At 45.0% G+C, this 18,659-nt stretch overlaps 1 protein-coding gene across 3 annotated transcripts in view; it reads left to right on the top strand.

The window, feature by feature from the left end:
- Nucleotides 1–18,659, top strand: part of LOC118776297 (PDZ and LIM domain protein 5-like) — a 101,756-nt gene that overhangs the window by 62,089 nt on the left and 21,008 nt on the right. For 2 of the 3 annotated variants that reach the window (XM_036526522.1, XM_036526521.1), the window contains exons 4-7: nt 7,575–7,608; nt 8,518–9,032; nt 17,363–17,535; nt 18,188–18,227. In XM_036526522.1, the coding sequence (XP_036382415.1) occupies nt 7,575–7,608; nt 8,518–9,032; nt 17,363–17,535; nt 18,188–18,227 (762 nt within the window). Of the gene's footprint in view, nt 1–7,574; nt 7,609–8,517; nt 9,033–15,465; nt 15,486–16,754; nt 16,776–16,999; nt 17,018–17,362; nt 17,536–18,187; nt 18,228–18,659 lie in introns of all 3 variants that reach the window. The other variant, XM_036526523.1, reaches the window with a different exon arrangement.

The following is an 18,659-nucleotide window of genomic DNA, read 5'->3' as shown; positions in this document are numbered from 1 at the left end:
GGACAGTGCATGTCTGTAATGCTTAAATATCATAAATCTCAATGTGTAATTCAGATTCTTGATATTTGCTGTGGTGGATCTGTGGGACCATTTGGCAGCCTTCCCAACGCAAGCCTTCTTTGTATACTCTTGGACAGCCTGGGACTCAGTCCCTCTTGTTTTACGGTGCAATCTCCCAATGCCTTACCATAATTTCACTTTTCTTCAGCAGAAGGCCTTGATTCTGCCCCTTTAATACAGTAAATTCAACTACACAAACACTTTTGGAGATGTTTACATCCTTGAAGATTTGGTCTGGTGTGTGGAGAATAAATACCAAACCACTTCTTCCTCTCCTACCCTTCGATCTCTTTTTTTCTTGGTAATAGTGCCCCATGCTGCAAAGCCCAGTCTAAAAAGCATGATCCAGAGCTGTGGTGTCTGGAGAATCTCAGCTCAGTGTCCTGTATTTGACCGACTGCCCAGAGAATGGAGAGTTTGCCCACGACTCCCTGTGCCTGGAAAGTGTATTACTTCTCATCGCCGAGGATGGTTTTGAAGGCCATGCTCACTGGAGTTTGTCCATCTTGCCAGGCCCAATTAGAGTAAAGGGCGAGTGATGGTAGCCTGCAGCCAGCTGTGAAGGGAGCATTGAAAACAAGGGAAAGACAGTGATGGTGACCTTAGAGCTCAGAGAGCTTGTCTGCATTTGCTTCTCCACTAGTGCCGTACTTTCAGCCAGGGCATGTAGGTTTCCACACGCCAATTCTTCCCAGTATTCCTCCCTGTAAAGGAGACTCCCCAGGTTCCACTCTCTGACGTTGGACTATCCATATATAACCCCAGCAGTTGTCACCACCCCTCCCCACCTCCTCTCACCACTCACCAGGTTGCAGGCATAGAGTGCCAGGGAACACTTGGGGTGAGGAGGCTCGCCTTCTTTCCCCTCATACCCAAGGCAATGAAATGGAGGGTGTGTTGTCTGAATCTCATTATTTTTTGGTTTCCAGAAACCCTACCCTTAAATACATATTACAGTTTCATGGAAATCCAATTTTTTTCATGTGCGTTCCAACACTTCCATAATTTGTCTCCTAATATTCTACCCTGGGTGTGTGCTCCTCTGCTGAAAGGCGACCGCTGTGCACCTCCTCTCTGAACCTTCCCTGCCTGGCCCTCCCTCGGGTGAAGCGCACACTAGATAAAAGCCACCGTGTTTCTCTCAATGTGCTATTTCAAGCACATTCAGATAACTCCTGGCTTTGGTCTTAAAAATAGCTAAGAGAGGACTTGTTATTTCTGACTCAGTCCTTCCCGTTACAAAGCGGTGTGTGGGGAGGGGAGGGGGGTGTAAAAAAGGGGGGGGGGCATGCTCTGTCAGTAACATGTGGGAGCAATCACAAAACTTAGGGCCCTGGGTGGCAGGCCGACATCAATAATCAGAGGTTTGTTTTTTAGGTCTGCTTCTGTTTAGTGAACATTGTGTTCCGCGAGTGGCGAATTGTTGCTCCTCTTCCTAATAAGGCAAGGGGATGGCCGTGGAATGTGTCCCATTTTCTGGAACGTCACCCGTTTGTGGAAAGAATGACACCAATTATGCAAGTTTTGCATAATTAACGGGCATCACGAATGAGGAAAAAAACTCAGGATGTTGGAACGGAAGCAGGCGGACAGTGTCAGTGATTAATGGAAGAAAAACGCCACAGTCTAGACGCCATCAAGTAGGTCAAGGACATGAGTGTGCCAGCCCATTCATTTGAGGGAGGGGGAACAAGAACGGCTGTGATTTGTTGCATAGGGGAAAAAAAAAGGTTTTCTTGGAGCGCCGTGGTACATTTTTGATGCGCATCTGGGTGTCGTGGGAAAAATGAGATTTGTTTTCACAGCATTTTTTGGTCATATATGGCAGAAGGCCTGATTGGGAGGGAGATAGTGTGTTGAAGCTCTGATGGAGAGCCATAGGACACAATGTGGATGGGCTGTGACTGGACTAGCATGGTACATCTCATCATGTCCATACCATCCTCACCAATTCACCACAGTCAGGCTTATTATTATTAACAGTTATGAGTCCATAGCTGTGCCATTACTGAGAGACCTATTAAGATGAACTAAACTTTCAGCCTTGGAAAGTGACTATGTCCTACTGGTAACCCCCAAAGCAACTCGAATATTCCCATTTCACAGGGCGTGAACCTCCCTTGATACTTCCCACATGAAGCAGCTTGACATGCAAGTGCACCGACGTCAGAGAAAAGTGTTTGAGGTCTTGGGCACCAAAAACAACAGGCACTATTTTGAAGGTCTCAGATATAGACCACCAGCATCCGGTATCAGGAAGGACACTCTATTCACACAATGGACTCTGAGAGAAAATCGGAGGATTCGCAGTCACACAGAAACAGGGTTGGCTAACTCTGGCATATCCAACGGCGACTAGCATGTTGATTGGGCTCTGCCTTATATGGTAATGCATGGAAGATGCGGTAGTGTACCACACCCTCTGTTTGAGGGTGTTGTACAGCTCCCCACGCCTGCACAACGTCATGAACCCATACACTCGCACAGATCTGTTTGCCGCTCTTTAATTTTCCACCGCTTGGCGGTCTGTGGGCCAAATGGCAGCGTGCTGAATGAAACGCTTCTTTATCCACGTGGGAGCCTGTGCATATAGGCTTATGTTTGTTTGAGCGCGCGTCCATCTGGGTATGTGTTTTTTGTATGTGTGAAATATGCGTTTATGGGCTTGTCAGGGGAGGGTGTAAAACAAGCTCTTTTTATTGGGTACACATAAAAAGACCACTTGTGTGAAAATGTTGTTCCCCATAAAAGCCAGCCAGAGACTGGGTGGAACTCTAGCATTTCCCAAATGTATACAGTGCATCACAAGCCCCTTTCAGACATGCACTGAAAGCCGGAACTTATCTAGCCATTACCCGGAGGAGCAGTATGTGAGAGTGCAAATGTCCGAATCAGTCGGACTGGACATGAGACGGACTTCACTCTGCCAGCTCCCTAGTACAAAGTCCATCTAATGAGTCCATGTGTGAATAGAGCAGGTCACGTTCTGGAGAATCCACAGCGAGTGAGTGGGCGTGTTGATGGCGTTTCTTTCTATCATGCGACTGGCACGAAACCGGAAGAGTACAGACATCTGTTTCGTACTCTTTTCCGCATGCCTGTATATTGCTTTCCACTCTTTCGTTGACATTGCGGATACATCCAAATACATGCTATTTTGAGTCCAATGATTGTTAAAGAGATAGTTAGCTATAGCTATACTGCCAAAACTTTCTCTTACGATGATTAATAACATTTGTTAGTAGTTTATTATCTGGTTAGTAGCTAGCTAAGCTGTAGCTAAGTAATGGTGATAGGTATAGTGAGATAGGTGACCTAACATTACACAGTGAACAACAAAAACTTACCTTCCTGTTATAATAAATGTATAATTAATAATAAATTATGTGTACTGGTTGCACCATTAGGATGGCTATATGTCATATTTATTTATAGGCTTCTCAAAAGTACAATACTACAAACTATGTTCACCTTCTCCTCCTCCATGCCACATTATGTGCCTGTACCACTGAAAGGTAAGACATTGAAAAGAAAAAACCTGAAAATACTTCAACTCACAAATACTTTTCATGAACTCGTCAATACTTTTCACTCATGAGAATGCAAGTGGTGTCTAACTGTAAAATACCACGAGGAAATCTGGACGTTTCTAAACGTTCCAAATGTAATCATTAATGGTCTCATACTGGGTACTACACTGAAAATAGCATGCCCGTATACAGTATATACTTGTGTAGCACGCAGTACACAGTATGCAGTAGGTGGTTTTGAATACAGCCACTGCGATTTCTGCAGCGTACTTTTTGTGTCATGTCCTGCCTCCTGCACGCTCTACCCAGGTGCCACCCCTCGCCTAAACCAAATGGAATATTACCAGTAGGTGAGAACACGTCTGACACGGACAAGCTCCTGTTGTGTGCTACATGTGTGAAAGGGCAACTCTGGACGATGTGCGGACCTGATTCTCTGGACATTATCCGAAGTTCATATGTGAAAATCCCTACAGTGTCAGTGGAGGCTGATCCTCCAAAACACTTGCACAATCAAACGTTGTCCCTGTGGACGACCTGGAGCCCACAAGACAAGGGAAGTTTGACATTGTATACCTTTATCTTCTTGGAGTTGATCATCCTCTTTCGAACAGCAGACTCATTGCCCTGAGAGCTGAGTTTCTCAGCTCTAATAATGGAGTGGTGTAAGCCTGCAGGTTTCGGAGCCTGTTTTTAAACCACTTACAATCTCAGAACGTTGCAAGGCTGCTACGTCAAGGCAGCGATCAGCACAAACGCATGCCTTGGAGGAAGCTGTCGGGAGAGTACCAGGCATTTTATGGTTCTTTGCCCTGCTCTGGGTTTTTAGGGCTCCCTTCATTACTCAGGACCAGACCAAGGGCATATAAGATAAGTCAACAAATACACACACATAGCAGGCAAGAGGGCGAATGACCTACCACCATAAATACCCCTAAATCAGTGACCTCAGGTCACATAACTTCTTAACATAAGCAGCCATTGCTTTAAGAATTGCAAGAAGTTACCTAGAACCCAATCAGATACTTTAAAATCTCAGTATTACATTTGATTTTGTCAGATAAAAGCAGAAGTAGGGCGTGGTACACCCCCTTTGTGTATTGGTAAGCATTAATCTGCCCCTCAGATGTAGAATCCTTGGCTAAACGGTGGGCGCAGTCATGTTTGGTTTAATCAGAAAGAGGTTCAGGTACCAAATACTTCTAATATAATATTAAAGAACGCTGCGTTTTCAGCCAATCTTAAAGCACAATCAGCGTGTGTGCGTGTGTGTGTGTGTGTGTGTTTGTGTTTCTTTGTGTGTCTCTACATGTTCAGATCGCTTACCCTTTTATACCCCCCAGTTAACTGAGGAAAATGTTGGAAAATCCACTGCCATGTGATAACATGTATTTCTCAATATATCAGCAAAACCATCATTTTACCAGTTCCTCTCAGCCAACTCTCTCCTCTCAACCCATGCCTATTAATGTTTGGTGTCATTGCGATGCTCATAAAGAGCTTAACACAAAAATGATAATCTCAAAAATATATCTGGTATTTCAAGATGTCTGGATCTACAGTTCAAAATGATGTCCTGAAGAAATCTCCAGGCACTCCCCCACCATAAAATTAATTATGCATGGGTCAGGGAGGTGGAGAGAGCTTCTTCTTAAGTCAGGCCTAGAACAGGCCTCGCTGCTCAGTTTTTGCTCATGCCCAGTTTTGCCTAAGCTCAGCCTTGGTGTTCAGCCAGCTCAGATAGGCGCTCAGTCATCCGTTCAGTCATCCAGTCTGTGGCTCAGTTTCTCCTGCAACTTTTGGATTTTTCCGTTTGGAGTTTTGCTGCTATCGTGAGTGGTTCCTGTGTTCTTGCACGGGAGAGCTAAGCAATTGGCTTGGGTAATTTTCTCTTCACGCATTCAATCATCCATTCCGTGATCCATCCACGTTCTTGTTTTTTTAATATCTTTATGTAAGTTAGTGTCTGTTAAGGTAGTGGACCAGGTCTGTAGCCCAGAATCTGAATTTTGTCCTTGTCTTAGTGTAACTGCTCAATAAACCTTTTTAATTTATTCCAGCTGTGATTGTATAATTCTGACAAAGGTTGATCCACCAGACTGCTCATTTCCGATCAACAAATTCAGTGATTTAATCGATAATTAATATCTTTAATAAAAAATATTAAATGTAAATAATTAAAAGAATTGATTTAATGTTGGTATGGTGAGGAGTTTTAGTAATTGGTGTCATTTGTGCCGGACGATAAACAAGGGCATCAATTTCTAAGACCGCTGAGTTCAGACCATTTAATTTTTATTAAATTCTCACTTCCCCAACAGAACGTTAGCAGACGCTGCAGCCCTCTGAGAGCAGGACTGAGGACACTTTCACCATGTACGTTTCAGTCAATGACAGCTTAAACCCCGTCTGTAGAGCGGCTTCTGATTCATCAGTCTGCTCTGTCTCCTGGGTTTCCCCCATTGTTTTTCGCTGCTCACAGGATTGTTCTGAGAATGTGCAAGCGGCATTATGATATCGCCAGTAAATTCTCGGTTCCTACAGCAGAGCAGGAGATTTATTGGGAGGTGCCTGGCGAGGTTGGCTCCTCTCTTGGATCCCTCGGCGGGTTGCCAGGATAGCGTCGGCCGCACAGCTTTGGGAGGGTATCGTTTCCTCTTTATTTATGCGCTGTGTAATGTGGGACAGAGTGAGTTATAACCCCTCCGGGCAGCCGCTTGCAGGTATTTCTGTGTGCAGCGTAATTCAAGGCTTTATTGATCTGTGTGCCTGATCACAGGGTATGCATTTTACTACACGCTTTAAATAAGAATATAATGTTCATGTCTAATCCAATCATAATTGTGCTGTTAACCTTTCACAAGACATTCAGAAGCTCACCAATTCAGTCAACCCACCAGACACCTGAAAACAATACAGTCATGGCGTCATGCTGTTTTTCTGTTTTACTCATTCTGATGTTTCAGACAGGTCTTATGCCTCATGATATTTGACCTTATAGTGCTGAGTTTTTCTCCTCATGGAATTGTTATTGTGTTGGATTCCTTCTGGGAAGGGATACTAAGCAGGTGAGGTTTTGTCTATGCTGGAAAGGCACCTCACTGAAGTGCGACATACTCAAGTGTTCCAGAACGTTCAATCTGAGCGGACTCCAAATGCTGACATTCAAATGTCATACTGACTGGGTATCTCTCCAGCCTCTGGGGAACTGGAACTGAGGGTATGAAATAGAGTAGTTTAATAGGCCTCCAGCTACTGGTAACCCATACTACATGTGTTTCTTAGCTTTGTAATTCAAGTGTCATGGATGTGCAATAGGATGCTTTTCCTAATGGCAAATCACAGGATTTTTTCTATATTAGCTCATGATTCAGATCATGAGGGTTTCTTGATTTCCTTTTCAGAAGAGTTTGTCTAAATACTTCTAATGCATGAGGTTCCCCTGTTAAAGTACACATTTTTAGATCTTTGAATGATCTTTGCACTTATACCATTCTGCTACATTCCTGGCAAATTATTCTTTGTCTTCAATCTTATCCAGGTATATCAAAATTTATCTTAATGAGCATTGATACCTGACATTCTTACCAGATACTCCTAGATACTCCAAAACCCAACAAAGTCATGCTACATGTACATCACATGAGTTTACAAAAATCCAAAGCTGTCAGATGGTTGAATGTAACTGTTTCACAGCAGAAAGCAGCTGTAGATATTTGTGATCCTCTCTGTCTCACATGCAGACAGGACCCAGGGAAACAAGGAGACCAGCAGAATCCAGAAAAAAAGGCTGTGGAACACTGAATGTGAAAGTCAGGATCCATCATATTAACACACCAGCAAACAACACCTTCTTAATTATAAGCTCTCTGGTTTATTGAGAAATTTAGCCTTTAGACAAACTTGAAGGTCAGGATTCAGTTCAGGATTCAAAAGGAACTGAAACATGAACTGAAACTTAATGTATTTTTGTTTGTATTACAGAGCCTCCAGTGTGCCAAAACCCGTGGTCCCTAAGGTATGTGTTTTTTCCACGGGTCTCTGTGCTGTACTTAACATAGAAATAAAGATGGGTTTAAACATATGAACATGCTGAGATTTAGTGAATGATGTCAGAAAGATCCTGTAGTGAAAAATAAATATCAAAGACATGTAAGATAATTATAGATACATGATGGTCCTGTTTTTGTAATTGTAAGCTATCTCTGTAGCTGTGCTCTTACAGTCAAGTGAGACAACCTTGACTGTCAAGAGTAGACTGGCAAATGGTTGCTTACCGTTGCCATGGAATGTCTGAGCATGCTACCTGTGCCCCTCTGAAACAATGCCATGCAGTGCCACTGTGGTTGGCTGCTTTAATGCCTGATAGTGTTGCATGCTGGGACTGTGACCATCTCAGCCTCATCTTAATCCACACCGCCATTGTCCAGTGAGCAAATGAATACCTCTTTTGCTACTGATGCATAAACAAAGAACACTGATGCTTCCTATACATTCCCTAATCCCGTAAATTAATATTAATCTGTGCATTGGATTCCATGGCCATATTGTATTTTTCTACTATTTGTGTTAGTCAGGACGCCTTAGTTAAGGTAAAAGTACATTATCATTCTTCAATATCTGAAATGTCTCTGACATATATTCTAGAATTTGATTGCTGTTGTGCTTGAACATTCATAAGTTTTGTAGGTCTCCCTGAATAATGGCAGCTGTTACATGATGATAATGGATATTGATAATAATAATATCAATGACATTAATGTTAATGCTGTAACTGTTACTGTGAGAGCTCTGTAAGGCTCTGACAGTATTGGGTGCCCCCAGGCTGTGTTGATAATACATATTGCAGTTAGGAAGCCTCGGTCCTGCATGTGTGTGCTGTGGTGCTGTATGTGAGTGTCCTGCATGTTTCTCCCCCACCATTCAGGATGAACCCCAGGAGATCATTAAACCCGTGCCCATCACCCACCCAGCTCCTCCCACCGCACCCACCAGCACTGCCCCCAACCCTGCCTACAACAAAACTGCTCGGCCCTTCGGGGCGGGGTCTAGCGGGGGTGTGGGGAATGTCGCTGCCCCAGTGCCCAAAGTGGCCTCCATCCCCTCCGCCTCCTCTGCTTTCACCCCGGCCGCGCCCACTCACGCCCCTCCCCCCCAGCCTCCCTTCCCTCTGGCCAGCTCCTCCTCCCCCTCGCGCATCTCGCCCAACCCTACCGCTAAGCCCAGCCTGGGCCGCGCCCCCTTCCCTGGCTCCTCCTCCTCTTCTTCCACCTCCTCCTCCCCTGGTAGAGTGACAGCGTCCCCTTCCACTCCTACTCCGCCGCAGCCCTCTGTCTATAACACTCCCATCAACCTGTACTCCAATGAGAATGCGTGCGAGGTGGCCATGGGGCAGAGGCGGGGCCTGTTGGAGAGCCAGGGTGGAGCCGTGCAGCACAATGGGTAGGTGTCACTCACTAACACTGGCCCCTCCCCTTTTTTGCACAGCCTGACAAAGTGATCACGCAAAACAGACAGGTAGGTGTAAGGATCTATACCACTGACAAGTGGGGTCAGACTACAGTGTTTAGCTCTCACAGCAGAGATTGACTGAGACTGCTTTAGCTGTTCAAATAATGCAACATGGCATTGTATCACCTACTCTGTCTCCATTTGTTTATTAAAAACTGGTATCCAGGAAAGCCATGAGTTTACACATTGTTTTTCAGATCTGTTTCTTCTGTATCTCCAGCTGGTATTTTTTCCTACTCATTTCTTTTTCCACTTTTCATTTTTCAAATATGTCAATAAATTGAAGCCAGTAAATGTGTCTCATTAGGCTGAAGGAGAGATGAACCTAAAAGGAGTCCGGGTTTCTTATCAAAAAGAACTCTACTGTCCTCTTTAATGTCTGATCCAAAAGTCTTTTTGGATAGGATACGGAGGGGTTTCTGAGGCTGCTTCTCTGCTGTTGGGCTGCCCAGACAGCGCCTTAGCACGGGTTGTGCGGCGGAAAGGACGTGGTCCCATCCTCTGTGAGCAGAGCTGTTTTTCTAGCGAGCCTGAGAAGGGGCGGACTCGCTGTCTCGCTCACAGACGGAGGGATCCAGCCAGTAAGGAAACCGGCAGAACCCGGCAGATGTTTTGGAAATTTGGATTTGAAAAACAAGTATCAAATGTCCAAATCAAGAAATGTGTGCTGTAGTTGTGCAGTTACTCCACATTTATTTCAGTTTCCATTGCGTGGCTGTATATTTCCATTTAGCTGTGAGTCAGTGACTTCTTTATAATTGCTCTAATATAATATTCAGTACACAAGAAGAGAAACAAGCATTGGGTATAGTATAAATTTCTCATATATACATATTTCTTGTATATATACACTGATGAGCTAAAACATTATGACCACTCACAGGTGACCCGAATAACGTTGATCATCTCCAAACAAGGGCACAAGGTCAAGGTCTGGGTAGATTAGATGGTAAGCGAACAACCAGCTCTCATAGTTAACGTGTTGGATGCAGGAGAAATGGGCAGGAGTAAAGACCTGAGCAACTTTGACAAGGGCCAAATTGTTATGGCCAGACAACTGGGTCAGAGCATCTGTGAGACGGCGAGGCTTGTGGGGTGCTTCTGGTCATCAGTGGTGAGCACCTACCGACGGTGGTCCAGGGAGGGACAAACCACGAACCGGCCACAGGGTGTTGGGCGCCCAAGGCTCACTGATACGCGAGGGCAACACTATCCCGTCTGGTTCGAACCAACAGAAGGTCTGCTGTGGCACAAGTCACAGAAATTTGTAATGATGGTTAAGGGAGGAATGTGTCACAACACACAGTGCATCGCACCCTGCTGAGTATGGGGCTGCGTAGCTGCAGACCGTTCACAGTGCCCACGATGACCCCTTTCTACCGTCGCAAGCACCTACAATGGGCACGCGAGCGTTGGAACTGGACCTTGGAGCAGTGGGACAAGGTCACCTGGTCCGATGAGTCCCATTGTCTTTTAGATCACGTGGATGGCCGTGTATGTGTGCGCCATTTACCTGGGGAACTGATGGTACCAGGATGCACTGTGGGAAGATGACAAGCCGGTGGAGGGAGTGTGATGCTCTGGGCAATGTTCTGCTGGGAAACCCTGGGTCCGGCCATTCATGTGGATGTCAATTTGACACGTGCCACCTACCTAAACATTATTGCAGACCAGGTACACCCCTTCATGGCAGTGGTATTCCCTGATGGCAGTGGCCTCTTTCAGCAGGATAATGCACCCTGCCACACTGCACACATTGTTTGGGAATGGTTTGAGGAACATGATGAAGTGTTCAAGGTATTGCCCTGGCCTCCAAATTCTCCAGTTCTCAATCTGATTGAACATCTGTGGGATCTGCTGGACTGACAAGTCAGCTCCACCTTGCAACTTACAGGACTTGAAGGATGTGCTGCTAATGTTTTGGTGCCAGATACCACAGGACACCTTCAGGGGTCTTGCAGAGTCCATGCCTCGGCGGGGTGGCACTGTCTTGGCGTCACACGGAGGACCAACAGCATATTAGGCATGTGGTCATAATGTTTTGGCTCATCGGTGTGTGTGTGTGTGTGTGTGTGTATATATACAGTGTGTATACACACACACACATATATATATATATATATATATATATACACATATATATATAATTTATATAATTTATATTATTAATATATTTCTATTATTTATATGTATAATTTCTCACAACTTGGCTGGCAGTGGATCTGTGATCTGAATAGCTTGTTTCATCTCATGGCACAGATGTTCGCCTGGGTTGAGTTCTGGTGGCTGGGGAGGCCACTGCAGTAAGCTGAATTCACTCTGGTATTCCTGGAAACATTCCTAGCCTTGTGGCATGGATCATTACCCTGCTGAAAAACCCCATTTTCTGATGGACACTGCTGCCATGATGGGATGCACCTGATTGGGAATGATGTACCTGTCTACCTGCTTTAAATAGCATGGTCTGAACATGTGATGCCGTCACTGATTGAGCAGTCTATTTCACAGGAAGGACAGTGTGTTTCTGCACATGTATTCATGTATAAATGAGTGTTATTCAAAGCATTTAAGTCCACCATTTTAGCCTTAACAAGCACAAATAGAGAAGGCGTGACACAAGCCTGCTGGGTTACCCAGTCAGCCATCTTAGAGACAGGTTGCTGTCCTTGCGACTAGACTGCTGTTCTAAGGTCCCGACGTGGACCTTCCATGTATATCTTCTCAATCTCTTAATTTATATACAGGAATCATTTACAAGCAGAAGGCAAGTGAAGCTTGATAAATGTAATATTTCATGACTCCCAGTGCAATTATAACTCATACCAATGCAGTGAATTTAAATGAATGATATGCAATTAGTTGTTTTTTAGAACTCTGATTTAATATAAATTTGAGGTGAATCAGATGGTATGTGCCACTAGCCAAACATGCCATAGTTTAAGTTGATGAGCCTCTTTCTTTTTGAGATGTTAAGTGGATCAGAGTGTTCAGTGAAAGGTGGTGTTGCTGTTTGAGGTCAGTTCAGTTTGGAGAGCAGTGGTAAGAGCAGTTGAAATGAGTGGTAGTGTAGCTGTAGGATGGGAGTTCAGTGAAGAGCAGAAGATGTCAGCAGAGGCAATATAAATAGCTGGTGTGAGTCAGTTTGGGGAGCAGCGGTATAAGCAAGTTGAACATATGGTGAGCGGTGTAGCTGTTGGAGGGTAATTTGGGTAAGGCTGCATAACATAACGTAACGTGTTTCTTAAATATTTGATCTGTGGTATAGCACTAGACGGTCGCTCAGTGAAGGGTAAAGCGGCAGAGGCAATATGAACTCTTGGTATGCGGTGTAGTTGTTGGACGGCGGTTCAGTGGAGTGGAGAGCAGTTTAAACAGATGTCAGGTGGTGGTGTGATTGTGGGTGCCTCATCCTGTGGGCGTCTTTCGTGTCCAGCCCCTGCATCGTCTCACCCAAGGGCTCCACGAGAACACCCAGTAAAGTCAAATGCTCCATGTCAGCACACACTCTTTCTCTGTCTTTGTCAGAGACGTTGATCCACGCGTGTCTCAGGATCAGTTTTAACCGGCTGAAGCAGCCCCCCCCCCCCGCGTATGTGCCCCAGCACAGCAGCCATGTCGCTGACGCGGGCAGATATATTTAGCCGGTGGTAACCCAATCTGTTTACGGCGTTGGCCCTCCCGGCATGCGGGGGGGGGCGGGTCGGTTTTCCGCGGGCTTTTCCACACACCGGGAGCAGGGCTGTTTTTAGGGTTCGGAAGGGTTTCTCCGCGCGTCAGCGGGCATGAGGTCACCACTCGTACCTCCCCAGACCTCCCTTGCTAACACTGCCTTGTGGGTGAGCCTTTTTGGCTGTCCCAATCTGCGGAATACCCGCGAGGTCAGGGCGTCACATGACATCACTCTCCTCACATCCCCGTGTCCTGGGTTTGAGGCGTCGAGGGGGGACACACGGGGTTGGCAGGCTCGGTATCAGGGGTCCGGTTTCTCTGCACGTCACTGACGTCGTCACCGCCATCACCTTTAACACCCCTGGCCGGGCCTGCCATTCAGTGTCTGTGTCGGTGTAACCTCTGACACGCAACGCGGAAATAATTACCATTCCCATTACGAAAATTTCCACTTTGCACTGGCTGCTCCGCTTTGGTATGCGTCTGGAGCTGTACAAGGATCAGAGCCGAAATGCTTGGTCTGCCAGAACTGAAGCCTTTACCCTGTTACAGGGCCTCGCGTGGATATGAGCTTACAGTGTTTGCCTTGGCTTGTATGTCTTGTTTAGCTGTCCTGGTTGGAATTTCTTTTTACATAACATTATTTATTTGCACTAGGAGATGTTCCAGGAGATCTAGAAATACATAAACGGGATTAATAATAATTGATATTCCAGGGAAGAATGAATCAAAGAGTACATTTTGGATGTTACCTGTTTACATAGCTTGATATTAATTTAAGGTGCTCACTATCTTGCTCAAGGATTCAGCAGCACCACCTTGTCTGGGATTTGAATACACAACTTTCTGGTCACAAGTTCCCCCATCATCAGTGCTCATTGTCCAGCTTTGGCCTCACAGGCTTCATGCTCCGTTCTCAATCCATTGAAGATTCATATCAGTCAGTCATATCTGTTTCTAATGTCATCCTATCGGTGCTTTCTCATGCCCTGCAGCTGACAAAATCACGCCTATCTTGTTTGTTTCCCCCAGAGAGGTTGCTCTCCCCGCACGACTGTGGAATTGCACGGCATTTTCACAACCGCAAACAGTGAAGGACACATCTTGTCCCAAGATGTTGGAGTAAAGTTTGATTCAGAGTGGGGAAAAAAAAGAACAATCAAACCGGACACCCAGAATGCTCCACACCTGCTACTAGAAATCACCCTAATTGACAGTGACATTAATCAATTTCCTAGGCAGTGTGTTTGCTTCCCCGTCCAGTTGTTGTGGGAATGAAGGAAAAGCGAAGACACTTGGTTTGAATTAGCAGAGAATCGTCCGGTTTGCCAGCACTGACTGTAATTGGAAGCAAATGCGTCTCCCTGCAGTTTAAGTCATTCTCAAGCAGCACTCATTTACTGTACGCTGTAAAAATTGTATAAAATAATATTTTCCTTCTGAGAAAATATTGATTATTTTAAGATTATTTGCACACTATTTTGGTAGCCTTTTATTGATGTAAGAAACTTGAAATAATAAACTTTTTATGTTTGTAGTGCTCCTTTTTTCCTTACTTAGTTTTTCCTCTGTTTTTAGTCTTTTATGAATGTTGTGGTTTTATTTTAAGATAATCTAGACATAAAAACATAAGTGTGTATATAAATATGTCAACCATTCTGGATATTTAATTGTCTTTTGGAAAACAAGAGAAACATTCTACTATTAGACGTGCATGGTGTGTGTCTTCTGATAAATCTATTTTGAGAAGCATACAGTATTATAATGTAACCATTAAGCAACTTGCCAGTCATTGCTGTAAGTTGGAGCAGTAAGCTGTGCATCGGTACAGTTAAGCACTCTGTTTCTGATTGCCTTTTTCCATCACTTCGCCCTCAACATTCAGCCCTCTCTCTGCTCCAGCCTGCAGTTTCAGACTGTGTTTTCTATCCCAGGCCTGGAAACATCTTAAAAACGTTTTCCCGCTGCTTTTACTGGAGGGACCCAATTAGCTGGCTGATTGACCCGGGCGCTGTGCGTGACCCGTGTAATGAGCCTGCATAAGCTCATTAAAACGCTGAGAGAGGGGGCAGAGCTGAGGAGGCAGCCTCTCAGGCACCTGCCCATAATGCATAGCATGAGGGGGCTTATCAGAGACCAGCATGGGAGCCGATCCAACCCCCTCTTTTCTGCCCCTAATGAAGAAGTAATGCCAATAAGTGATATAAGTATTAAATCTAAATGTAAAAATATATAGCATATATTACTAAATATATATATATATTTTTATGTTATTACACAAGCAGTTTTTGCTGATGTATTTGAATATTCATGAAAGTATATTGGTGTAATAAATATTTATTCAAGTGCAATTTTACAATTACAGTACATACACATACAATTACATGAATGAAAGTGACCGTAATTGTTATATTTTGCAGTATAGGCTGTGTATTTTGACATATGTTGGAAATGCATTCCCTGTACCTTGGATGCATGTTAGCAAGGGTCCACTCAGGTATGGTACTTGCATGCGCGTCCACCCCGGCATGCTGTGTGTCAGAACGGAGAACGGTTTGCTCGTGCTCTCAGAGGGGTCACACATGTTGCCGCAAAGCAGGGAGGCCTTCAAGAGTAATAAGTGGCTTGTGCCCTTCTCTCCCTCTTTCCACCCTCCCCCCTCCTCTGTCTCCCTTCTTTCTTTCAAATTCTCCAGGAGACCCCTCCGGTAACAAAGTTAGTACTCCCACCACAATTGCCCGGTTGCCATGTGCCTGTGTGGCGTGGCCGGCATGTGGAGTGTTAGCTGTGGCTGTGGTCTGGTGCCCGTTTGTCCATCTGATCCATTTAAAGGGTTAATGCATGTTTGTGTGTGTGTGTGTGCACAGCACGAGTTTGTGCCTTCTTTGTATGCCTGGCACAGCACGCAGTTAAAACATGCACTAAAAATCGTGTGACAATCACAGCAGTAGTGAGACCTGTGTTCACGTAGATGGCCACAAGCAAGTGAACTAACTTATATCTAAAAAGATTGGTATTAAAGTGTGGTATACAAGAGGAAGTGGACTCCTTCATTTCCAAGCTTACGGGTGCAGGAGGTGAATTCCCCTGCCCCAGCTCCCCCCTAGGCCGCGTCGTTAGCACAGCCGTTCTGTAAAGGCATGTCAGGATTGACATGCTACGCAGTGAATCATGTTGTCACTTAGGGGGGACTGGAGCACGCCGCAGCGTCGCGTCTGTTGAGTCGTTGTAGATCACAGCTGTAGATCACAGGGCCAGCCCCTAACACACACAGACTCGCACAGGCACACTCGCACACAGACGCACAGGTACACACGTACACACCCACACTCACACACTCAGCCGTTGGGGAAGATGGGGACGCGCGTGTTGATTTATAAAACATTATTAACATGTTTTCTGTCAACGCCAGCCATTTGGCCCATCTGTCAACACTCCCTCGGCTCGTTCCAACCGGGGCATGAACCAGCTGGGAGGAGGGGCGGTTATGCATAAATATCATTAATGGCCAGGTTAATAACCTGTGCTTAATGTCAGGGTAGCTCACATTAGTCTTACTGATAGTGAGTGCACAAGTGTCAAGTTATTTTTAACCTTTTTTTTTTTAATCAGGACCTGAAAACTGACATGGAGAATGCCATAGCGCCATCTTGTGGTGTAAGATGGAGCATGTCCAGAGTTCACTTTCGTCAGTGGGGAGCATTTCCTCTAACAGTCCAGCCTCTGTCATGATTAGCACTAACATTTTAAACAAGTCTTCTGGCAGTGTGAGTAATAATAAAATAAAATCTTGTAGATTTTCTTAGAAGGTGTGTTTACCTTCACTGGGTTGCCAGCAATGTATGCAACCCTGAAAGTGCTCTTGCTTGTCAGTGTTTGAAGAGTGACGGATTGCAGTGATTTGCAGTGATTCATTTCATTCATTTCATTTCATTTCTTTCTTACTGTTGCCAACATACTTTCTCTTATTTCTTCTCCTGCTAGTGGACCGCATACTATTCAGAAGTAAGTACAGTCCTTTAAGATTAGAGCCACTTAGTTTAATGTGTGAAACATCAAAACAGTTGCATGTTTATGATGCACAGCTTTATTCGTAAGAAAAGTAAAACATTTTACTCTTTCTTTCCTCTTTTGTCCCCTTTTCTTCCATTTCTGTACTGTTGTCATTCATTTTCCTCTGATTTTCTCTTGTGTTCTCTCCATCTTTCCCTTGTTATCCGAAAATCCAGAAAAACTCTGCCTCCGAGGTAAATGGAGAATTGAGGATGAAATATATTCTGTGTATGACAGTGGAGATTGTTTTTTAATCACAATCTGTTTTGATCACATTTTGAAATGAAATGTCTCTCTTTGGATGCTTGTTTCTTTTGGCCTCCCACTGTACGGGCTGGCATTCTTTATTGTTTTGTTGAATCATGTGACATCTATAGTCTACTCATATGCATCTTGTGTCTAGACCAATTAAAGTGTGCTTTGTGTGTGAAAAACAACACAGCATTATGGAGTTGATGATGATGATGATGATGATGATGATGGTTTTGAGGGTTGTGAGGAAGGTGAGTCACTCGCTCTCTCCCTGTCTGCCGCCCCAGGGCACCCCGGAAGCCCATCGTGGAGACGGACATCGAGTTCTACCACGTGCCAAGCCACGGCGACGCCAGCAAGAAGCGGCTGATCGAGGACACTGAGGACTGGCACCCCCGCACCGGCACCTCCCAGTCCCGGTCCTTCCGGATCCTGGCCCAGATCACTGGCACCGAGCATGGTCAGTCAGCTCAGGACCCACATCAACATAACAATAATATTGTTATTACATTTATATAGTGCCTTACATCGTTCTCAAACCGTTTTACAGTGAAGGCGAGAGGGTCTCACCTCAGCCACTACTGTGCAGCACCCACATAGATGATGCATGGCAGCCACTTTGCTTCAGAACACTCATCACACATCAGCTCAAGTTGAGAGGGAGGGAATTATTGAGCAAGTTAAATTCTCAGACAGGGATTATTAGATGCCCAGATTGAAAGAGCCTGTTTGAACTTTTAGCCTATGACACACTGCAGTGCTGTATTGCTGCATAGCACTTTTGGCTGATACTCTAAAGCATACTCTGTAGAAACCTGCTTACAGAAGCTTATTTTCAATACTTGGTTTGCAGAGATATTGTCAAAACTACACCTTTTGCTTTGTGTTATTCCTGGCTCACCCCACACAAATATAGAATGCGGTCAGTTACATTATACGTTAAAGAGCTGAAGTGACCTTCAGCTCTGCAAAATTTCTTTAACGCTGGTTGTTTCAGGCTTGGTGTAGTGCCTTGCATTAAGCAAAGCTACTGCTAGATCCATTCCATGTTCTTTGTAGTTGATCTTGTTGAAGCATCTGAGTACATTTGTTTCTTTGCTTCTCTCCCTTAGAGCTAGAGAGAAAAGACAGCGACACTGAGAAGAAGACGAAGTAAGTAGGCAGTCTTTCTTGGGGCTCTGTCCTGCGGTGGCTCTCTCTCTGCATGGTTCCTGCGTTGTTGTTGTTACTGTTACTGTTTGGATGACGGAGCGCGTGTGGATTTGATACCCCACAACTTTTTGGCGTGCTCCGTTGTGTTTTTGTGCGATTTGCGATTTCGTGTTTACGCCCGGCTTACCCCGCGCGGTGAACTTCAGCATGCTTAGTTTATTGTGAGATCGGAGGAAGCCGCCCCTCAAGGTTCCCCCCAAAAATGGTGTGGAAACGGTTCAAGCCCAGAGGCCTGGCTTTGCATTGAAGGTTTCAGCAATTTGGTTCATCACAGATAATCTCGGCCAGCTTGCAGGCACACAGGGCCTTCGTCGAGGTTAGCACTCTACAAATTAATGCATTGTGGGTAATTGAAAAGGACTGTGGGCCATG

Source organism: Megalops cyprinoides, chromosome 4 (assembly GCF_013368585.1).
Source record: "Megalops cyprinoides isolate fMegCyp1 chromosome 4, fMegCyp1.pri, whole genome shotgun sequence".
Lineage (NCBI taxonomy): Eukaryota > Metazoa > Chordata > Actinopteri > Elopiformes > Megalopidae > Megalops > Megalops cyprinoides.
The sequence above is the reverse complement of the archived record's forward strand: the minus strand, read 5'-3'. Positions and strand labels throughout refer to the sequence as shown.